At 43.5% G+C, this 26,526-nt stretch overlaps 1 protein-coding gene across 3 annotated transcripts in view; it reads right to left on the bottom strand.

The window, feature by feature from the left end:
* Nucleotides 1-25,787, bottom strand: part of ZMAT4 (zinc finger matrin-type 4) — a 463,404-nt gene extending 437,617 nt beyond the window's left edge. The window contains exon 1 of one of the 3 annotated variants that reach the window (XM_056530936.1): nt 25,259-25,787. In XM_056530936.1, the coding sequence (XP_056386911.1) occupies nt 25,259-25,660 (402 nt within the window). In that variant the 5' untranslated portion in view covers nt 25,661-25,787. Of the gene's footprint in view, nt 1-22,548; nt 22,701-25,258 lie in introns of those variants that run through there. The other 2 variants (XM_056530937.1, XM_056530938.1) reach the window with 2 other exon arrangements.
* Nucleotides 25,788-26,526: the final 739 nt, after the last annotated feature.

The following is a 26,526-nucleotide window of genomic DNA, read 5'->3' as shown; positions in this document are numbered from 1 at the left end:
TTGGCGAGGAGAAACAAAGGTCTTTCCTGGAGGAGTCTGCCTGATGGAGGCAGCAGAAGTGGAGATTAGGCAGTCAGGTGGAATGATGTGTTGCGGAGAGAGTTCAACTTCTGAGGCATCCGAGGAACGAGAGAGAGCATCGGCCCTAATGTTCTTATCGGCAGGACGAAAGTGAATCTCAAAATTAAATCGGGCAAAGAACAGAGACCACCGGGCCTGGCGAGGATTCAGCCGTTGGGCAGACTGGAGGTAGGAGAGGTTCTTGTGGTCGGTGTAGATAATAACAGGAGAACTTGATCCCTCCAGCAGATGCCTCCATTCCTCAAGTGCTAATTTAATGGCTAGAAGCTCTCGATCCCCGATGGAGTAGTTCCTCTCCGCTGGAGAGAAGGTCCTAGAGAAAAAACCACAAGTGACAGCATGCCCGGAAGAATTTTTTTGTAGAAGAACAGCTCCAGCTCCCACTGAGGAGGCATCAACCTCCAATAGGAAGGGTTTGGAAGGGTCAGGTCTGGAGAGGACGGGAGCCGAAGAAAAGGCAGACTTGAGTCGTTTAAAGGCGTCTTCTGCTTGAGGAGGCCAGGACTTGGGATCAGCATTTTTTTTGGTTAAAGCCACGATAGGAGCCACAATGGTAGAAAAATGTGGAATAAATTGCCTGTAATAATTGGCGAACCCCAAAAAGCGTTGGATGGCACGGAGTCCGGAGGGGCGTGGCCAATCTAAGACGGCAGAGAGTTTGTCTGGATCCATCTGTAGTCCCTGGCCAGAGACCAAATATCCTAGAAAAGGAAGAGATTGGCATTCAAACAGACATTTCTCAATTTTGGCATAGAGTTGGTTGTCACGAAGTCTCTGAAGAACCATACGGACATGCTGGCGGTGTTCTTCTAGATTGGCAGAAAAAATTAGGATATCGTCCAGATATACAACAACACAGGAGTATAACAGATCACGAAAAATTTCATTGACAAAGTCTTGGAAGACGGCAGGGGCGTTGCACAGTCCAAAGGGCATGACCAGATACTCAAAGTGTCCATCTCTGGTGTTAAATGCCGTTTTCCACTCGTCCCCCTCTCTGATGCGGATGAGGTTATAGGCGCCTCTTAAGTCCAATTTAGTGAAGATGTGGGCACCTTGGAGGCGATCAAAGAGTTCAGAGATGAGGGGTAAGGGGTAGCGGTTCTTAACCGTGATTTTATTAAGACCGCGGTAGTCAATGCAAGGACGTAGGGAGCCATCCTTTTTGGACACAAAGAAAAATCCGGCTCCGGCAGGAGAGGAGGATTTACGGATAAAGCCCTTTTTTAGATTCTCCTGGACGTATTCGGACATGGCAAGAGTCTCTGGGGCAGAGAGAGGATAAATTCTGCCCCGGGGTGGAGTAGTGCCCGGGAGGAGGTCGATAGGGCAATCATAAGGCCTGTGAGGAGGTAGAGTCTCAGCTTGTTTTTTGCAGAACACATCCGCGAAGTCCATATAGGCCTTAGGGAGACCGGTTACTGGAGGAACCACAGAGTTACGGCAAGGGTTACTGGGAACCGGTTTTAGACAGTTCTTGGAACAAGAGGACCCCCAACTCTTGATCTCCCCAGTGGACCAATCCAGGGTAGGGGAATGAAGTTGAAGCCAGGGAAGTCCAAGGAGAATTTCCGAGGTGCAATTGGGGAGGACCAAAAGTTCAATCCTCTCATGATGAGATCCGATGCTCATAAGAAGGGGCTCCGTGCGGAAACGTATGGTACAGTCCAATCTTTCATTATTTACACAATTGATGTAGAGGGGTCTGGCGAGACTGGTCACCGGGATGTTGAACCTGTTGACGAGAGAGGCCAAAATAAAATTTCCTGCAGATCCAGAGTCCAAGAAGGCCACTGTAGAGAAGGAGAAGGCAGAGGCAGACATCCGCACAGGCACAGTAAGACGTGGAGAAGCTGAGTAGACATCAAGGACTGTCTCACCTTTGTGCGGAGTCAGCGTACGTCTTTCCAGGCGGGGAGGACGGATAGGACAATCTCTCAGGAAGTGTTCGGTACTAGCACAGTACAGGCAGAGGTTCTCCATACGGCGTCGTGTCCTCTCTTGAGGTGTCAGGCGAGACCGGTCGACCTGCATAGCCTCCACGGCGGGAGGCACAGGAACAGATTGCAGGGGACCAGAGGAGAGAGGAGCCGAGGAGAAGAAACGCCTCGTGCGAACAGAGTCCATATCTTGGCGGAGTTCCTGACGCCTTTCGGAAAAACGCATGTCAATGCGAGTGGCTAGGTGAATAAGTTCATGTAGATTAGCAGGAATTTCTCGTGCGGCCAGAACATCTTTAATGTTGCTGGATAGGCCTTTTTTGAAGGTCGCGCAGAGGGCCTCATTATTCCAGGACAATTCTGAAGCAAGAGTACGGAATTGTACGGCATACTCGCCAACGGAAGAATTACCCTGGACCAGGTTCAACAGGGCAGTCTCAGCAGAAGAGGCTCGGGCAGGTTCCTCAAAGACACTTCGGATTTCCGAGAAGAAGGAGTGTACAGAGGCAGTGACGGGGTCATTGCGGTCCCAGAGCGGTGTGGCCCATGACAGGGCTTTTCCGGACAGAAGGCTGACTACGAAAGCCACCTTAGACCTTTCAGTGGGAAACAGGTCCGACATCATCTCCAGATGCAGGGAACATTGGGAAAGAAAGCCACGGCAAAACTTAGAGTCCCCATCAAATTTATCCGGCAAGGATAAGCGTATCCCAGGAGCGGCCACTCGCTGCGGAGGAGGTGCAGGAGCTGGCGGAGGAGATGACTGCTGAAGCTGTGGTAGAAACTGTTGTAGCATAACGGTCAGTTGAGACAGCTGTTGGCCTTGTTGCGCTATCTGTTGTGACTGCTGGGCGACCACCGTGGTGAGGTCAGCGACAACTGGCAGAGGAACTTCAGCGGGATCCATGGCCGGATCTACTGTCACGATGCCGGCTGGCAGGTAGTGGATCCTCTGTGCCAGAGAGGGATTGGCGTGGACCGTGCTAGTGGACCGGTTCTAAGCCACTACTGGTTTTCACCAGAGCCCGCCGCAAAGCGGGATGGTCTTGCTGCGGCGGTAGTGACCAGGTCGTATCCACTAGCAACGGCTCACCTCTCTGGCTGCTGAAGATAGGCGCGGTACAAGGGAGTAGGCAAAAGCAAGGTCGGACGTAGCAGAAGGTCGGGGCAGGCAGCAAGGATCGTAGTCAGGGGCAACGGCAGAAGGTCTGGAAACACAGGCAAGGAACACACAAGGAACGCTTTCACTGGCACTAAGGCAACAAGATCCGGCGAGGGAGTGAAGGGGAAGTGAGGTGATATAGGGAAGTGCACAGGTGTAAACACTAATTGGAACCACTGCGCCAATCAGCGGCGCAGTGGCCCTTTAAATCGCAGAGACCCGGCGCGCGCGCGCCCTAGGGAGCGGGGCCGCGCGCGCCGGGACAGAACAGACGGAGAGCGAGTCAGGTAGGGGAGCCGGGGTGCGCATCGCGAGCGGGCGCTACCCGCATCGCGAATCGCATCCCGGCTGGCAGCGGAATCGCAGCGCCCCGGGTCAGAGGACGTGACCGGAGCGCTGCCGCGGGGAGAGTGAAGCGAGCGCTCCGGGGAGGAGCGGGGACCCGGAGCGCTCGGCGTAACACTTATCCCCTTTCCAGTGGATAAGGTATAAGATATTTTTGGCTTGAGTTCTCCTTTAAGCCAGCTAGTTATTACAGTACATTTGGTCAAAAAAAATTTTTTGCGTTAGTGACAAAAAAAAAAAATTGGCAACAATAAAAATGAGGAAGACATGAAAAATAGCGCTAAATTAGAATTTAGTGCAAAGTAAAATGACACTGCTGAGGCAATTTTGCAGGTGCACCCCAATTAATACATTTCCCCAACACCAACTAGTATAATATTGCCCCCTATGGGCACAATAGGGAGAACGTAAGAATTTACATACCGTATATACTCGAGTATAAGCCGACCCGAGTATAAGCCGAGACCCCTAATTTCAACCCAAAATCCCAGGAAAAGTTATTGACTCGAGTATAAGCCTAGGGTGGGAAATACCTCATCCCCCCCTGTCATCATCCAGACCCGTCATTAACATCCTCATCATCCCCTTGTCATCATCCCACACATCCCCCCTTCATCATCCCCTTGTCATCATCCCACACATCCCCTTATCATCCCACACATCCCCCCTTCATCATCCCCTTGTCATCATCCCACACATCCCCTTATCATCCCACACATCCCCCCTTCATCATCCCCTTGTCATCATCCCACACATCCCCCCTTCATCATCCCCTTGTCATCATCCCACACATCCCCTTATCCCACAAACCCCCCCTTCATCATCCCCTTGTCATCATCCCACACATCCCCTTATCCCACACATCCCCCCTTCATCATCCCCTTGTCATCATCCCACACATCCCCCCTTCATCATCCCCTTGTCATCATCCCACACATCCCCCCTTCATCATCCCCTTGTCATCATCCCACACATCCCCTTATCATCCCACACATCCCCCTTCATCATCCCCTTGTCATCATCCCACACATCCCCTTATCATCCCACACATCCCCCCTTCATCATCCCCTTGTAATCATCCCACACCCCCCCCCCCTTCATCATCCCCACCCCCCTTCATCATCCCCACACCCCCCCCCCCTTCATCATCCTCTTCTCATCATTCGCCCTCAGTGATCTTCAACCTGCGGACCTCCAGAGGTTTCAAAACTACAACTCCCAGCAAGCCCGGGCAGCCATCGGCTGTCCGGGCTTGCTGGGAGTTGTAGTTTTGAAACCTCTGGAGGTCCGCAGGTTGAAGACCACTGCGGCCTTCAACATGCGGACCTCCAGAGGTTTCAAAACTACAACTCCCAGCAAGCCCGGGCAGCCATCGGCTGTCCGGGCTTGCTGGGAGTTGTAGTTTTGAAACCTCCGGAGGTCCGCAGGTTGAAGACCACTGCGGCCTTCAACATGCGGACCTCCAGAGGTTTCAAAACTACAACTCCCAGCAAGCCCGGGCAGCCATCGGCTGTCCGGGCTTGCTGGGAGTTGTAGTTTTGAAACCTCCGGAGGTCCGCAGGTTGAAGACCACTGCGGCCTTCAACATGCGGACCTCCAGAGGTTTCAAAACTACAACTCCCAGCAAGCCCGGGCAGCCATCGGCTGTCCGGGCTTGCTGGGAGTTGTAGTTTTGAAACCTCCGGAGGTCCGCAGGTTGAAGACCACTGCGGCCTTCAACATCATCCAGCCCCCTCTCACCCCCTTTAGTTCTGAGTACTCACCTCCGCTCGGCGCTGGTCCGGTCCTGCAGGGCTGTCCGGTAAGGAGGTGGTCCGGTGAGGAGGTGGTCCGGGCTGCTATCTTCACCGGGGGCGCCTCTTCTCCGCGCTTCCGGCCCGGAATAGAGCCGTTGCCTTGACAACGACGCATCTGCGTCGTTGTCAAGGCAACGTGACTATTCTGAGGCCGGGCCCGAAGCGCTTAGAAGAGGCGCCCCCGGTGAAGATAGCAGCCCGGACCACCTCCTCACCGGACCACCTCCTTACCGGACAGCCCTGCAGGACCGGACCAGCGCCGAGCGGAGGTGAGTACTCAGAACTAAAGGGGGTGAGAGGGGGCTGGATGATGTTGAAAGCCGCAGTGGTCTTCAACCTGCGGACCTCCGGAGGTTTCAAAACTACAACTCCCAGCAAGCCCGGACAGCCGATGGCTGCCCTGGCTTGCTGGGAGTTGTAGTTTTGAAACCTCTGGAAGTCCGCAGGTTGAAGACCACTGCGGGTGGGGGAGTTCACTCGAGTATAAGCCGAGGGGGGTGTTTTCAGCACGAAAAATCGTGCTGAAAAACTCGGCTTATACTCGAGTATATACGGTATCTGTAAAATAATATAAGGAAGCAATAAAAACTAACAGTGTTTTCCTCTCTGCATACTGAATTGGTGACCCGCACGCCGCCGTACACAATGTTTGCTTCCCATTTTTCATTGGCCCTGTGTAGTGTTTGTTTGCTCCTTCCCATCCACAGAACATTAGCGTCTATTGACTGCAGTCAGTAAATCTTCTTGTTTACACAGGAGCTGACTGGAGGCGTTCGGCTGGGGTTACACGCTTCCATTCTGTCTTTGCGTACATTTCTTGACAACTCGTAGCCATCACTTTCTATCAGCAATAATATCTGCCGTCATAATCAATGTATACATTATGTCGTTAGAAAAAGCAAAGTGGGTCCTGGTTAAAAAGTTATCCATTACTGGTGGCTCTACAGCTGTAGAACAACAACTCCCATCATGCCTCTACGGAATATTATTATGGAAGAGCTGGAGAGATGCAGATTGGAGACCACAGAGACACAAGGACAGAGGCGGCTCTCTCATTAGGCATGTTAGGTAGCAGCCGCCTTAGGGTGCGTTCACACTGCAGAATATACGCTCGCGGAATTCCTCAAGCGGAGATTCCGTCTGGTGGCCGATACTGAAAATACTTCGGCGCTAGGGCCGCTGGGCACTGAGCCGTCACCATTGACTGCTGTGCAGTGCTCGCGGAATCCACGCAAAGAATGAACATGTTCTTTCTTTGCGCGGAACAATTTCAGTGGCAGAATTGTCCGCCGCTGAAATTACGCAGTGTGAACGGGTCTCGCGGAGACTCATTCACACTAATGTTAAGTTCACACCGCGGAATTAAGCCCGCGGAATTCTACGGTAATTCCATAAGGTGTACAATATGCAATTTATACAGTTTCTTTTTATTGTCGCTTGCATATCTTATTTATTTACGAGTGTCAGTGAGGGTCTCACTTTGGGTTTCGTCTAAGGCCTCAGAAAGTCTAGAGACACCTCTACACAGGGATCATTTTACAAAAGGTCCATATCTTCCATCAACCCAACACAACAATCGGCTACAAATTTTTCCCAATCTGAGAAATTGATGAAATTGTTGACCCAGTTTGGCGAATTTTCAGTTTGTAATATTTCACTTTCAATACGAAGGTTAAAAACCTTGGCACATTTCCGGGCACTTTGACGCATGTCCGATGCACCAAAGTTTTTCAGATATGTGAAAACACTTGATACATATTAGGGATAAATGGAAAATTAATCACTATGAAAATAGAAAATATTGAAATATTAGAAAATGACCCCCAATGGGCCTCATGTACTATGGATGTTTTGTGTTAATTTAGGTGAAAAGAGTATGAGGAAATGCATTTCACTCTATTTATTAAAGTTTTTCAGTGTATTTTACCAGTTTTTCCATCCTGTTCATTATTTTCAACTAATTTCCCCAAAGGTGTTTCATGATTTTCAAGTTATGAGAGTTATAACAATGTTCACCGTTTTTTGGCAATTTTTCAGGCTGTGATTTTTCACTTTTAACAAAGAGGTTAAATAAAGGAAAACCGACGCATACATAAACCAACATATTCATGCATAGTAGGAAAACATTACTATGAAAAGGGAAAAAAAAGAATAGTAAATTGGTCCAATTAGGTACGATTAAGGGTCTACTCACAAGTTAGAATTTCCACCTCTTATTAAAGCCCATAGACTTCTATGGGATTCCGCACTCCCATTCACACTTCTGAATTTCCACCTCTAATTAATGCCCATAGACTTCTTGCAGAGGTTTTCTGGTGCATTTACAATTGTAAATCTTTCCCACTGTTTTATTATTGAGATCAACATATACAGAGTAGGCATTAAAGGGGTACTCCGGTGAAAACCTTTTTTCTTTTAAATCAACTGGTGGCAGAAAGGTAAACATATTTGTAAACTACTTCTATGAAAAAATCTTAATCCTTCCAGTACTTATTAGCTGCTGAATGCTACAGAGGAAATTCCTTTCTTTTTGGAACACTGATGACATCACGAGCACAGTGCGCTCTGCTGACATCTCTGTCCATTTTAGCAACCATGCATAGCAGATGCATAGCAGATGCATAGCAGATATATGTTAAGGGCAGCATGGTGACTCAGTGGTTAGCACTGCTGCCTTGCAGTGCTTGGGACTTGGGTTCAAATCCCACTAAGGACAACTATAAATAAAGCATTACTGTTATTATAATAACGTCAGCAGAGAGAACTGTGCTCGTGATGTCATCAGAGAGCATTCCAAAAAGAAAAGAATTTCCTCTGTAGTATTCAGCAACTAATAAGTGCAGAAAGGATAAGATTTTTTAATAGAAGTAATTTACAAATATGTTTGATGTTCTGCCACCAGTTGATTTAAAAGAAAAAAGGTTTTCACCGAAGCGCCCCTTTGAGCTGCTAAGCTCCCCCTAGTGGTGTCCACAGGCAGACATAATCCTACCATTAACTATTTGGCCTGTGCCTGTGATTTGGAGATTGTAGAAAAAAATATCAATTGCTAAGAAGATATATGAATAATATATCAAATCATTTTTGATGTATTTAGAGGGGAAAATACCAAGTAGAGCTTAAAGAAGGCTCATATAGTCCCGTCTGTTCTTATTGTACGATATGAATTGTTGAAGCTCTTGAAGATTTAATATCCCAGACACAATAATATTTTGAGGCAGGATGGACTGAAACATAACTCCATGAAAAAGACCTCATTGTGTAGGTTGAAACTCTGCACTTTTGTATTTACCGGATGGGTGAATAAATATAGTCATGGCCGTAAATGTTGGCACCCCAGAAAATTAAGTATTTCTCACAGAAAAGGATTGCAGTAACACATGTTTTGCTATACACATGTTTATTCCCTTTGTGTGTATTGGAACTAAACCAAAAAAGGGAGGAAAAAAAGCTAATTGGACATAATGTCACACGAAACTCCAAAAATGGTCTGGACAAAATTATTGGCACCCGTAACTTAATATTTGGTTGCACACCATTTGGAAATAATAACTGAAATCAGTCGCTTCCTATAACCATCAATAAGCTTCTTACACCTCTCAGCCGTAATGTTGGACCACTCTTCCTTTACAAACTGCTCCAGGTCTCTCTTATTGGAAGGCTCCTTTTCCCAAAAGCAATTTTAAGATCTCTCCACAGGTGTTCAATGGGGTTTAGATCTGGACTCATTGCTGCCATCCATTCCTGGGGGCTTTTTGACATATGTTTGGGGTCATTGTCCTGCTGGAAGACCCAAGATCTTGGTCCCAAACCCAGCTTTCTGACACCGGGCTGTACAGTGCGAACCACAATCTGTTGGTAATCCTCAGATTTCATGATGCCTTGTACACATTCAAGGCACCCAGTGTCAGAGGCAGCAAAACAACCCCAAAACATCATTGAACCTCCACCATATTCACTGTAGGTACTGGGTTCTTTTCTTCGTAGGCCTCATTCCATTTTTGGTAAACAGTAGAATGATTTACCAAAAAGCTCTATCTTGGACTCATCTGTCCACAAGATGTTTTCCCAGAAGGATTTTGGCTTACTCAAGTTAATTTTGGCAAAATGTAGTCTTGTAGTCTGAGTCTGCAGGACAGCTTGAATATCTTTTTGAATACTTGTTTGGGGCTGCTTATCCACCATCCGGACTATCCTGAGTTGACACCTTTCATCAATTTTTCTCTTCCATCCAAGCCCAGGGAGATTAGCTACAGTGCCATGGGTTGCAAACTTCTTGATAATGATGCGCACTGTGGACAAAGGCAAATCTAGATCTCTGGAGATGGACTTGTAACCTTGAGATTGTTGATATTTTTCCATTATTTTGGTTCTCAAGTCCTCAGAGAGTTCTCTTCTTCTCTTTTTATTGTCCAGGCTTAGTGTGGCACACACAGACACACAATGCAAAGACTAAGTGAACTTCTCTCCTTTTTATCTGCTTTCAGGTGTGATTTTTATATTGCCCGCACCTGTTACTTGCCCCAGGTGAGTTTAAAGGAGCATCACATGCTTGAAACAATCTTATTTATCGACAATTTTGAAAGGGTACCCATAATTTTGTCCAGCCCATTTTTGGAGTTTTGTGTGACATTATATCCAATTAGCTTTTTCTCCTCCCTTTTTTGGTTTAGTTCCAATACACACAAAGGGAATAAACATGTGTATAGCAAAACAGGTGTTACTGCAATCCTTTTTCTGTGAGAAATACTTAATTTTCTTGAAAAATTTCAGGGGTGCCAACATTTACGGACATGACTGTAAATATACATATATATATATATATATATATATATATATATAATTTTTTATTATTATTATTTATCTAAACTAATATATATATATATATATATATATATATATAAAGAGAGAGAGAGAGAGATAGATAGATAGATAGATAAAATGTAAATATAATTAATATGAATAAATAAAAATTAAATATCAATAAATATATACATATTAATTAAAAAATATATACAGCATATATGGTTACTGGTTAATAAATAAATATATATACTGCATTAAAAAAAAAATATATATATATATATATATATATATATATTTATATACCGTAATATTATTATTTTATTATTATTATTTATGAAATGCAATGCTTTCCAACTAGGGTGCCTCCAGCTGTTACAAAACTACAACTCCCAGCATGCCTACAGTTGCAATTTAGCAACAGCTGGAGGCACCTCGATTGGGAATCACTGGTGTAATGGGAATCTGCAGAGTATGTAGCTAGCACTGTATGATGCATCATTATTCCCAACAATACCCCGAGCCATGTAAGCAGGAATTCATCTTACACATGACATTTCAAGGACTGGTCAACAATACTGCCATAGTCGCCTTATTCCTACCCCCCTTTACTATACACAAGAATCACACAGAATGATCATTGTGCTTGTGTGAATGCAAAGAACATATTACGCTATACATACGCTATACTATACTATTCGCTTTGGCTAAGATAGAGCTGCTGTCTATGTTTACATTATTCCAGTGGTCTCCAAACTGCGGCCCTTCAGCTGTTGCAAAACTACAACTCCCAGCATGCTAGGAGTTGTAGCTTTGCAACATTGATTTGAAGACCGCTGCATACATATATATATATATATATATATATATATATATATATATATATATATATATATATATACGGGATAAATACTCATCCCGTTTAGTTGGTCTAAGGCCCCTCATCTCAGCCAAGCCAGATCACCGTGCTCTGTACTGACGAGGGGCAAGCACCCCGAAACAGCTGTCTGCAGATGAGCACTCTTTCCTTTTGGAGAGAGAGTTCTGGTTTGGCATTAATTCCGATTAGCTTTTTATATTCTGTAACTGGAGCTAAGCTAATACCAGAGAACATCGCCTGAAAAGGTGATGTAATGAGCTGATTTGCATATTCCCCTATATATATATATATATATATATATATATATATATATATATATATATATACATATATATACACATATATTTAAATATATATATATATATATATATATATACACATATATTTAAATATATATATATATATATATAAATATTTATTACATATGTATTACCTTCTATACCCATATGAATGAGAAACGACAGATCTAACAGAATAATCACCTTCCTCGCAGTGTGGTAAGAATAAACTTGGGGGCCCCCCTGCGAGACCTACTGAGGAGGCCCTCCCCCACAAGGTATGCCACACCCATGCCAATGTACCCCACCCATACCAAATTGCTCCACCCCTACTGATATGCTCCACCCATAGGCATTTTGGACGTATGAAGAGCATTTTTAAGTAATTTTTTTTTTTTAGGTCACTGTAGTGTACAATATATAGCATAGATAAAATAATATCATTATCTATGTTTTACAACCTAGGTAAATAAACAAGTGAGGACTGCCACACACTGCACCCTCTGAATATAATACTGCCACACACTGCACCCTCTGAATAAGGAATAAGGACACAGACTGCACCCTCTGAATATAATACAGTCACACACTGTCCCCTCTGAATATACTCATGCCAGACACTGAACCCTCTGAATATAATACTGCCACACACTATAACCTCTGAATATAATAAGGACTAGTGTTGCTCGCGAATATTCGCAATTCGAATATTATTCGCGAATATCGCATATTCGCGAATTCGCGAATTTCGCGAATATAGCGCTATATATTCGTAATTACGAATATTCGTTTTTTTTTTTTTTTTTTTTTTTCTTCACAGTACACATCACAGTGATCATCCCTCTCTGCTTCCAGCTTGTGTGGTGTAAAGAAGGCTGTAATACTACTGTATGAGACTGGCGTGCGAAAATTCGCATATGCGAAAATTAGCACATGCTAATTTTCGCATATGCGTATTTTCGCGTATGTTAATTTTGTATGTGCTAATTTTCACATATGTCAATTTTCGCATACGCGAACTTTCGCATATGCGAAAATAAAACTAGAATATATCGAATATGCGAATATTCGCGAATATATGGCGAATATTCGTCCATATATTCGCGAATATTCGCGAATTCGAATATGGCCTATGCCGCTCAACACTAATAAGGACACAGACTGCACCCTCTGAATGTGATACTGCCACACACTACACCCTCTGAATATAATACAGTCACACACTGTACCCTCTGAATATACTCCTGCCAGACACTGAACCCTCTGAATATAATACTGCCACACACTGCACCCTCTGAATATAATAAGGACACAGACTGCACCCTCTGAATATAATACAGTCACACACTGTCCCCTCTGAATATACTCCTGCCAGACACTGAACCCTCTGAATATAATACTGCCAGACACTGAACCCTCTGAATATAATAAGGACACAGACTGCACCCTCTGAATATAATACAGTCACACACTGTCCCCTCTGAATATACTCCTGCCAGACACTGAACCCTCTGAATATAATACTGCCAGACACTGCGCCCTCTGAAAATAATACGGTCACACACTGTACCCTCTAAATATACTCCTGCCAGACACTGAACCCTCTGAATATACTCCTGCCAGACACTGAACCCTCTGAATATAATACTGCCAGACACTGTTCCCTCTGAATATAATACGGTCACACACTGTACCCTCTATATATACTCCTTCCAGACACTGAATCCTCTGAATATAATACTGCCAGACACTGCACCCTCTGAATATAATACTAGCACAGACTGCACCCTCTGAATATAATACTAGCACAGACTGCACCCTCTGAATATAATACGGCCACACACTGCTGCTGCCTGCCATAAACAGTGAGTATCTGGCTCCTTCACTCGCTTCAAAGTCACTTTAGGCCTCAGGACGTACAGGTACGCCCTGCTTCCTTAACCTCTTGGGGACCCGCTCCCCTCCCAGCTCCCCTTCTATGATGCAGGGTCAGGAGCTATCAGCCGCCAGGACCCGTTTCTAATGCCGGACATCACTGATCGCGGTGATGCCTGGCATTAATCACTTAGACGCTGCGATCAAAGTTGATCGTGGCATCTAAAATAGAAAAATAACTGTCCGGGCAACCGATCGATGCTCCAGGAAACCTCAGCAGCCTGGAGCAATTGAGCACAGATAACCTTGATCAATGCTATGTTATGGCATAGCATTGAACAGTGTATGCAATCAAAGGATTTGCATGCTTTAGTCCCCTATGGGGAATAAAAAAATGGTGTAAAAAAAAAGTTCATAAATGTAATTTAACCCCTTCCCTAATAAAAGTTTGACTCACCCCCCCCCCTTTTTCCATAAAAAAAAATATGTAAACAGAAATAAACATAAACACATGTGGTATCCCCGTGTGCGTAAATGTCCGAACTATAAACATAAAATGTTAATTAAACAGCACAGTCAATGGTGTACATGTAAAAAAATCCAAAGTCCAAAATTGCAGATTTTTGGTCACGTTGTATACCCTAAAAAATGTTTTAAAAAGCAATGAAAAAGTCCCATCAAAACAAAAATTGTACCTATAAAAACTTCAGAGCATGGCGCAAAAAAAATGAGCCCTAATATAGCCATGTATGTTGTAAAATAAAATCGTTATAGGAGCCAGAAGAGGATATTTTTAAACATGCTAATTTTAATACATACAGTTATAATTTTTTTAAAGAAGAAAAACAAAATACAACTCTATGGGAAAGCCGGAGTGCTGTATTGAGGGGGCATGTCGGCTGCCGCTCCGTGCGGTGGTGGACACGTGCTATCTGGCCGAAGAGCTGGGGCCCCGTATGGGAGTGATCTGAAACTTATCCCCTATCCTAAGCATAGGGGATAAGTTTTTCAATGCTGGACTACTCCTTTAACTTGGAATGCCCATTTAAAGAAACACTGCAGGTGCATGATAGAGACCAGGGGTAGTCAACTATTTTAGTGAGGGTCCGCTCATCAAGGTCTGTCACTGGTAAAGGTCCGAGCTAAGCGCTAAGGCCTGGTTTACACCTAGTGGCCGCAGTACCATGAAGGATATAGGTAAAATGACTGAACTCTGGAGGATGTAAATGTACTGTTTCCTGTATTTTCTGAATACTGCTGCATACTGTACCCCTGAAAATAATACTGCCGCATACTGTACCCCTGAAAATAATACTGCTGCATACTGTACCCCTGAAAATAATACTGCTGCGTACTGTACCCCAGAAAATAATACTGCTGTGTACTGTACCCCTGAAAATAATACTGCTACTGACTTTATCTCTTAAAATAATACTACAGCATACTGTACCCATGAAAATAATACTGCCACAGACAATAAAATACTGCCTCTGAATGTAATACTGCCGCACTGTACCCCTAAATAAAATACTGCCACATTGTGACCTCTTAATATTAAACTGTTGCATGCTGTACCCCTGAATATAATACTGCCACATGTTGTACTCCTGAATATAATACTGCCACATGTTGTACTCCTGAATATAATACTGCCACATGTTGTACTCCTGAATATAATACTGCCACATGTTGTACTCCTGAATATAATACTGCCACATGTTGTACTCCTGAATATAATACTGCCACACACTGTACCCCTAAATATATTACTGCCACACACTGTACCCCTGATTACCCCTGATATAGACCAATGGTCAGAAAATGTTTATTATTATTAATAATAATAATAATAATAATAATAATAATATAATCATCATAATAAACAACTTTGTTGTTAATGTTGTTTCCAGTTGTTGCAAAACTACAACTTCCAGCATGCCCACACAGCCAACATCAGCAACAAAGTGCCCCATTATTGTTATATTAATTAATTAATTAATTAATTAAACAAAGATGAAGTAAAACAATCCTGCATCAACTGTTATGACGATTTTGCTTCCAAGTCGGTCCGGTCAGGTTTTCCTTTTATTTTCAGATTCAATGCGTTTTTTTAGCTGTCCTGTCATCAGGAATTGATGTGACAGTATTTATAGTCATAAATATGTGGCTTAGCGTGTATATGACACAACTCTGATGGCAGCCGTGACCCATACACACACAGCCATCATACACATATACACTGCCCCTATATACACACACAGCCATCATACACATATACACTGCCCCTATATACACACACAGCCATCATACACATATACACTGCCCCTATATACACACACAGCCATCATACACATATACACTGCCCCTATATACACACACAGCCATCATACACATATACACTGCCCCTATATACACACACAGCCATCATACACATATACACTGCCCCTATATATACACACACAGCCATCATACACATATACACTGCCCCTATATACACACACAGCCATCATACCCATATACACTGCCCCTATATACACACACAGCCATCATACACATATACACTGCCCCTATATACACACACAGCCATCATACACATATACACTGCCCCTATATACACACACAGCCATCATACACATATACACTGCCCCTATATATACACACAGCCATCATACACATATACACTGCCCCTATATACACACACAGCCATCATACATATATACACTGCCCCTATATACTAACACAGCCATCATACACATATACACTGCCCCTATATATACACACAGCCATCATACACATATACACTGCTCCTATATACACACACAGCCATCATACACATATACACTGCCCCTATATATACACACACAGCCATCATACACATATACACTGCCCCTATATACACACACAGCCATCATACACATATACACTGCCCCTATATACACACACAGCCATCATACACATATACACTGCCCCTATATACACACACAGCCATCATACACATATACACTGCCCCTATATATACACACACAGCCATCATACACATATACACTGCCCCTATATACACACACAGCCATCATACACATATACACTGCCCCTATATACACACACAGCCATCATACACATATACACTGCCCCTATATACACACACAGCCATCATACACATATACACTGCCCCTATATACACACACAGCCATCATACACATATACACTGCCCCTATATACACACACAGCCATCATACACATATACACTGCCCCTATATACACACACAGCCATCATACACATATACACTGCCCCTATATACACACACAGCCATCATACACATATACACTGCCCCTATATACACACACAGCCATCATACACATATACACTGCCCCTATATATACACACACAGCCATCATACACATATACACTGCCCCTATATACACACACAGCCATCATACCCATATACACTGCCCCTATATACACACACAGCCATCATACACATATACACTGCCCCTATATACACACACAGCCATCATACACATATACACTGCCCCTATATACACACACAGCCATCATACACATATACACTGCCCCTATATATACACACAGCCATCATACACATATACACTGCCCCTATATACACACACAGCCATCATACATATATACACTGCCCCTATATACTAACACAGCCATCATACACATATACACTGCCCCTATATATACACACAGCCATCATACACATATACACTGCTCCTATATACACACACAGCCATCATACACATATACACTGCCCCTATATATACACACACAGCCATCATACACATATACACTGCCCCTATATACACACACAGCCATCATACACATATACACTGCCCCTATATACACACACAGCCATCATACACATATACACTGCCCCTATATACACACACAGCCATCATACACATATACACTGCCCCTATATATACACACACAGCCATCATACACATATACACTGCCCCTATATACACACACAGCCATCATACACATATACACTGCCCCTATATACACACACAGCCATCATACACATATACACTGCCCCTATATACACACACAGCCATCATACACATATACACTGCCCCTATATACACACACAGCCATCATACACATATACACTGCCCCTATATACACACACAGCCATCATACACATATACACTGCCCCTATATACACACACAGCCATCATACACATATACACTGCCCCTATATACACACACAGCCATCATACACATATACACTGCCCCTATATATACACACAGCCATCATACACATATACACTGCCCCTATATACACACACAGCCATCATACATATATACACTGCCCCTATATACTAACACAGCCATCATACACATATACACTGCCCCTATATATACACACAGCCATCATACACATATACACTGCTCCTATATACACACACAGCCATCATACACATATACACTGCCCCTATATATACACACACAGCCATCATACACATATACACTGCCCCTATATACACACACAGCCATCATACACATATACACTGCCCCTATATACACACACAGCCATCATACACATATACACTGCCCCTATATACACACACAGCCATCATACACATATACACTGCCCCTATACATACACACACAGCCATCATACACATATACACTGCCCCTATATACACACACAGCCATCATACACATATACACTGCCCCTATATACACACACAGCCATCATACACATATACACTGCCCCTATATACACACACAGCCATCATACACATATACACTGCCCCTATATATACACACAGCCATCATACACATATACACTGCCCCTATATACACACACACAGCCATCATACATATACATACTGCCCCTATATACACACACAGCCATCATACACATAAACACTGCCCCTATATACACACACAGCCATCATACACATATACACTGCCCCTATATACACACACACAGCCATCATACACATATACACTGCCCCTATATACACACACACAGCCACCATACATATATATACTGCCCCTATATACACACACAGCCATCATACACATATACACTGCCCCTATATACACACAGCCATCATACACATATACACTGCCCCTATATACACACACAGCCATCATACACATATACACTGCCCCTATATACACACAGCCATCATACACATATACACTGCCCCTATATACACACACAGCCATCATACACATATACACTGCCCCTATATACACACAGCCATCATACACATATACACTGCCCCTATATATACACACACAGCCATCATACACATAAACACTGCCCCTATTTACACACACAGCCATCATACACATATACACTGCCCCTATATACACACACAGCCATCATACACATATACACTGCCCCTATATATACACACACAGCCATCATACATATATACACTGCCCCTATATACACACACAGCCATCATACACATAAACACTGCCCCTATATACTAACACAGCCATCATACACATATACACTGCCCCTATATATACACACAGCCATCATACATATATACACTGCCCCTATATACTAACACAGCCATCATACACATATACACTGCCCCTATATACACACACAGCCATCATACACATATACACTGCCCCTATATACACACACAGCCATCATACACATATACACTGCCCCTATATACACACACAGCCATCATACACATATACACTGCCCCTATATACACACACAGCCATCATACACATATACACTGCCCCTATATATACACACACAGCCATCATACATATATACACTGCCCCTATATACACACACAGCCATCATACACATAAACACTGCCCCTATATACTAACACAGCCATCATACACATATACACTGCCCCTATATATACACACACAGCCATCATACACATATACACTGCCCCTATATACACACAGCCATCATACACATATACACTGCCCCTATATATACACACACAGCCATCATACACATAAACACTGCCCCTCTATATACACACAGCCATCATACACATATACACTGCCCCTATATATATACACACAGCCATCATACACATATACACTGCCCCTATATACACACACAGCCATCATACACATATACACTGCCCCTATATATACACACAGCCATCATACATATATACACTGCCCCTATATACACACACAGCCATCATACACATATACACTGCCCCTATATATACACACAGCCATCATACATATATACACTGCCCCTATATACACACACAGCCATCATACACATATACACTGCCCCTATATACACACACAGCCATCATACACATATACACTGCCCCTATATACACACACACAGCCATCATACACATATACACTGCCCCTATATACACACACAGCCATCATACACATATACACTGCCCCTATATATACACACAGCCATCATACATATATACACTGCCCCTATATACACACACAGCCATCATACACATATACACTGCCCCTATATACACACACAGCCATCATACACATATACACTGCCCCTATATACACACACACAGCCATCATACACATATACACTGCCCCTATATACACACACAGCCATCATACACATATACACTGCCCCTATATATACACACAGCCATCATACACATATACACTGCCCCTATATACACACACACAGCCATCATACATATATATACTGCCCCTATATACACACACAGCCATCATACACATATACACTGCCCCTATATACACACACAGCCATCATACACATATACACTGCCCCTATATACACACACAGCCATCATACACATATACACTGCCCCTATATACACACACAGCCATCATACACATATACACTGCCCCTATATATACACACAGCCATCATACACATATACACTGCCCCTATATATACACACACAGCCATCATACATATATACACTGCCCCTATATACACACGCAGCCATCATACACATATACACTGCCCCTATATATACACACAGCCATCATACACATATACACTGCCCCTATATATACACACACAGCCATCATACACATAAACACTGCCCCTATATACACACAGCCATCATACACATATACACTGCCCCTATATACACACAGACATCATACACATATACACTGCACCTATATACACACACAGCCATCATATACATATACACTGCCCCTATATATACACACAGCCATCATACACATATACACTGCCCCTATATACACACACAGCCGTTATACACATATACACTGCCCCTATATATACACACAGCCATCATACACATATACACTGCCCCTATATATACACACAGCCATCATACACATATACACTGCCCCTATATACACACACAGCCGTCATACACATATACACTGCCCCTATATACACACACAGCCATCATACACATATACACTGCCCCTATATACACACACAGCCATTATACACATATACACTGCCCCTATTTACACACACAGCCATCATACATATATACACTGCCCCTATAAACACACAGCCATCATACACATATACACTGCCCCTATATATACACACAGCCATCATACACATATACACTGCCCCTATATACACACAGCCATCATACATGGCACACATCCATACATCTATCATACATAAACACATCATACATACACACATATGCACATAATTCATACATGCACATCAAACATACACACACATCAGACATACAGTCATGGCCATAAATGTTGACACCCCTGAAAATGGTGACACACCCTTTTTCAAGAAAATGAAGTATTTCTCACAGAAAAGGATTGCAGTAACACATGTTTTGCTATACACATGTTTATTGTGTGTATTGGAACTAAACCAAAAAAGGAGGAAAAAAAGCAAATTGGACAAAATGTCACCAAACTCCAAAAATGGTCTGGACAAAATTATTGGCACCCTTAACTTAATATTTGGTTGCACACCCTTTGGACTTAATATTTGGTGGCACACTCTTCCTTTACAAACTGCTCCAGGTCTCTCTTATTGGAAGGCGCCTTTTCCCAACAGCAATTTTAAGATCTCTCCACAGATGTTCAATGGGATTTAGATCTGGACTCATTGCTTCCACTTCAGAACTCTCCAGTGCTCTGTTGCCATCCATTTCTGGGGGCTTTTTGATGTATGTTTGGGGTCATTGTCCTGCTGGAAGACCCAAGATCTCGGACACAACCCCAGCTTTCTGACACTGGGCTGTACAGTGCGACCCAAAATCCATTGGTAATCCTCAGATTTCATGATGCCTTGTACACATTCAAGGCCCCCAGTGCCAGAGGCAGCAAGACAACCCCAAAACATAATTGACCCTCCACCATACTTCACTGTAGGTACTGTGTTCTTTTCTTTGTAGGCCTCATTCTGTTTTCGGTAAACAGTAGAATGATGTGCTTTACCAAAAAGCTCTATCTTGGTCTCATCTGTCCACAAGACGTTTTCCCAGAAGGATTTTGGCTGACTCAAGTTAATTTTGGCAAAATGTAGTCTTGCTTTTATATGTCTCCGTGTAAGCAGTGGGGTCCTCCTGGGTCTCCTGCGATAGCGTTTCATTTCATTTAAATGTAGATGAATAGTTCGCGCTGACACTGATGCTCCCTGAGTCTGTGGACAGCTCAAATATCTTTGGAACTTGTTTGGGGCTGCTTATCCACCATCCGGACTATCCTGTGTTGACACCTTTCATCAGTTTTTCTCTTCCGTCCACGCCCAGGGAGATTAGCTACAGTGCCATGGGTTGCAAACTTCTTGTTAATGTTGCACACTGTGGACAAAGGCAAATCTAGATCTTTGGAGATGGACTTGTAACCTTGAGATTGTTTGTATTTTTCCACAATTTTGGTTCTCAAGTCCTCAGACCGTTCTCTTCTCCTCTTTTTATTGTCCATGCTTAGTGTGGCACACACAGACACACAATGCAAAGACTAAGTGAACTTCTCTCCTTTTTATCTGCTTTCAGGAGTGTTTTTTATATTGCCCACACCTGTTACTTGCCCCAGGTGAGTGTAAAGGAGCATCACATGCTTGAAACAATCTTATTTAGCTACAATTTTGAAAGGGTGCCAATAATTTTGTCCAGCACATTTTTGGAGTTGTTGTGACATTATATCCAATTAGCTTTTTTTCCTCCTTTTTTGGTTTAGTTCCAATACACACAAAGGGAATAAACATGTGTATAGCAAAATATGTGTAACTGCAATCCTTTTCTGTGAGAAATACTTCATTTTCTTGAAAAATTTCAGGGGTGCCAACATTTACGGCCATGACTGTACATACATACATTTAGCTTACACACATATATCATACATACAGACATTATAAATACATTACATGCACATATCATACATACCACCCCACACATACGCCCAATTCCCCTATATCCTCGGTATCTTCACCTGTGGCCACGACGAGTGTAGATCAGCGCCGTGGCTTGCTGCTGATCACAGGATTCACTTTTTCCAGGGCGCAGTTCTTCAGGGACACAGGGACATCTCAGTGACTAGAAGCAGACGTCCGTGCCTGCGCGGGACACATCTGCTCCCAGAAGCCAGTGCAGCTATCAGCCGAGGTAAACAAACGGCTCAATGGGGGAGGGGCGGGAGCGGAGGGTCCCAGCAGCGCAGCCTGAGTACAGCACACACAAGAGCCGCTCCTGTACAATACTGCATTGCCACTAACTTTATCGTCTGCTGGGGGGGGGGGGGGGAGGATTTCCTTGGCTGCCTTAAAGCCACAGCTGGGGCCCCTTACCTAGACTACGCACTGCCTCCTCGGCATTGACATCGCCCACAATCCCTTACGACTCACATTGGTGATTATTTATTAAATACAGACGCAAAAAAAAAATACTCTCCAGAGTTTGAAAACATCAACCACGCAAACTTTTCCACCCCCATCACGAATGCCAAAAAAACAAAACAAAACACTATTGGTTTTCACCTGTCTCCACAATAAATAGGACACCTGTTCCCCGGTAAACATTTCCCATCAATGGTCTCAATTGAGCAGGGGAGAAAAAAAATGTTAAATGTTTAGCCGGGCATGGGTTCAAGCCAGCAGTTGGCACCAGTCGGTTTCCCAGGCACATTTCTGAATGCAATGGGATGATGCATAGAAGGAGCTGTCCAGCGCTAACAATGCTGAATGTCCCTTGAAAAAGAACCCAGAAACTAATGAGTTAAACTGGGACTGAAAAAGGAGACCTAAGAGCCAGGGGAGCCAACTGTTTATGTGCCACGTGAGGTGCCCAGATTCATTATTAGTTGGCTGATGTGCAGTCAGGGTCATTTCTAGGAGATCTGAGAAGTACAATGTTTCCCAACCAGTGTGTTGCACAACTACAACTCCCAGCATGCCCGGACTGCCTTTCTAGTCATTTCTAGGAGATCACAGCTTTTCTCGCTATACTGTCACTATTGGTCCGGGTCTGAGTACATAGAGCAGTGTTTCCCAATCGGCGTGCCTCCAGCTGTTGCAAAACTACAACTCCCTGCATACTTGGACAGCAAGGTCATTTGTAGAAGATCACAAGTGCGCTGGGTCTGAGAAGTACATAGAGCAGTGTTTCCTAACCAGGGTGTCTCCAGCTGTTGCAAAACTCCAACTCCCAGCATTCCCAGAAAGCCTTTGGCAGGGTCATTTCTAGGAGACCGCAGCTTTTCTTGCTATACTGTCACTATTGAAATTGAACTGAGAAGTACATTGAGCAGTGTTTCCCATCCGGCGTGCCTCCAGCTGTTGCAAAGCTACTACTCCCAGCATGCCTAGTCCTTTCTAGGAGACCACAGCTTTTCTTGCTATACTGTCACTATTGCACTGGGTCTGAGAAGTACATAAAGCAGTGATTTCCATCCAGTGTGCCTCCAGCTGTTGCAAAACTACAACTCCCAGCACACCTGGACAGCCTTTGGCAGGGTCATTTCTAGGAGACCTCAGTTTTCTTGCTATACTGTCACTGTTGCGCCGGTTCTAAGAAGTGCATAGAGCAGTGATTTCCATCCAGTGTGCCTCCAGCTGTTGCAAAACTACAACTCCCAGCATGCCCGGACAGCAAGGTCATTTGTAGAAAATCACTAGTGCGCTGGGTCTAAGAAGTACATAGAGTGGTGTTTCCTAACCAGGGTGCCTCCAGCTGTTGTAAAACTACAACTCCCAGCATTCCCGGAAAGCCTTTGGCAGGGTCATTTCTAGGAGACCGCAGCTTCTCTTGCTATACTGTCACTATTGAAATTGCACTGAGAAGTACATTGAGCAGTGTTTCCCATCCGGCGTGCCTCCAGCTGTTGAAAAGCTACTACTCCAAGCATGCCTAGTCCTTTCTAGGAGACCACAGCTTTTCTTGCTATACTGTCACTATTGCACTGGGTCTGAGAAGTACATAAAGCAGTGATTTCAATCCAGTGTGCCTCCAGCTGTTGCAAAACTACAACTCCCAGCATGCCTGGACAGCCTTTGGCAGGGTCATTTCTAGGAGACCTCAGTTTTCTCGCTATACTGTCACTGTTGCGCCGGTTCTAAGAAGTGCATAGAGCAGTGATTTCCATCCAGTGTGCCCCCAGCTGTTACAAAACTACAACTCCCAGCGCGCTCGGGCAGCCTTTGGCAGGGCGATTTCTAGGAGAACACAGCTTATTTGCTGTACTGTCACTGTTGCGCCTGTTCTGAGAAGTGCATAGAGCAGTGTTTCCCAACTGGGTTGCCCCAAACTGTTGCAAAACTACAACTCCCAGCATGCCCGGACAGCCGAAGGCTGTCCGGGCATGCTGAGAGTTGCAGTTTTCCAACACTGGTTGCAAAGGATACCAGACAAGGCTGTCTTGTTAACTCTATGGGCAAGCTGGGTAGATGCCACCACCAATGGTCACAGCTTATATATATATATATATATATATATATATATATATATATATATATATATATATATATATATATACCTCTCTCTCTCTCTCTCTCTCTCTCTCTATATATATATATATATATATACGACTTTTCCCAATTAATCAGCCTATTAGCCAATGATGCATTTCGGCTAGGGTGCATTTTCCCAGAATAGCGTAGACTTTGCGCGACAGCGACACATCCCAAAGGAGCCGCATGGAAACTTACCTTGGAGTCGTGTGTCCCAGTGAAGGTCCTGTCCTGCTCTACGATGGGATCTCCAGCACAGGCTGAATACATCCAAGCCTCCTGATATTCTATCCCGCACGGCTGCCACTCTGCTGCTCTCTTCTCCTTGCCGTTCAGGGCTGATCTGATTGATTCCCAGGGCTTGAGCTGTACGTGTGTGTTCTCTATGTTCTTCTGCATAGACAGAGGACTTGGCTGCGGCCGCTCCAGTGCGTATACACATATATACACATATACACACACATACACACAGCTCCTCGCAGCCTCCTTTCTTCTCTCACTGTCCCTATCGGGGGGCTGAAATGACTCCGACAGCTCAGTGCATAGTCCTCGTACACTTGTTCTGCGCTCTGAGTGGTTCAGACAGCAAATAAGAAGCATCCGTAAGCTGCAGGGCTGCAAAACACTCTGCAGATTTAGGGTTATTCAGACTCCACTGACACCAACGTGTGAGCTTCCTGCTATAGAGTTTATATATAGAGACCTGCTAAAAATACAGACGGGGCATTACCCGGCGTACAATGTAATTATTGTCATTATTACGGAGCGTGCTGTCCTAGTTCTCTCTATGACGAACAGTGATAGCTATACGTTTACATAGGGGGAAATGAAATGGATCCATCTACATATGCACACTATAATATATATATAGTAGATTGGAGTAGCCAGATTAGTCCAGTGATGCGGATGCAAAATCATAGAATGTTGCAGAATCTTGTAAAACCTTTTTTTTTTTTTACCTTTTTTTTTAAATCTTATGACATAATGTGCATATGTAGATAGATAGATAGATAGATAGATAGATAGATAGATATGAGATAGATAGATAGATATGACATAGATATGAGATAGATAGATAGATATGAGATAGATAGATATGAGATAGATACATAGATAGATAGATAGATATGAGATAGATAGATATGAGATAGATAGATAGATATGATATAGACAGATAGATAGATATGATATAGACAGATAGATAGATATGAGATAAACAGATAGATAGATATGAGATAGATAGATAGATATGAGCTAGATAGATAGATATGAGATAGATAGATAGATAGATAGATAGATATGAGATAGATAGATAGATATGATATAGACAGATAGATAGATATGAGATAGATAGATATGAGCTAGATAGATAGATAGATATGAGATAGATAGATAGATATGATATAGACAGATAAATAGATAGATAGATATGAGATAGATAGATAGATAGATAGATAGGAGATAGA

This window comes from Hyla sarda, chromosome 7 (assembly GCF_029499605.1).
Source record: "Hyla sarda isolate aHylSar1 chromosome 7, aHylSar1.hap1, whole genome shotgun sequence".
Taxonomy (NCBI): Eukaryota; Metazoa; Chordata; class Amphibia; order Anura; family Hylidae; genus Hyla; species Hyla sarda.
Note: the sequence above shows the minus strand (reverse complement) of the source record. Positions and strands in the feature narration are given on the sequence as shown.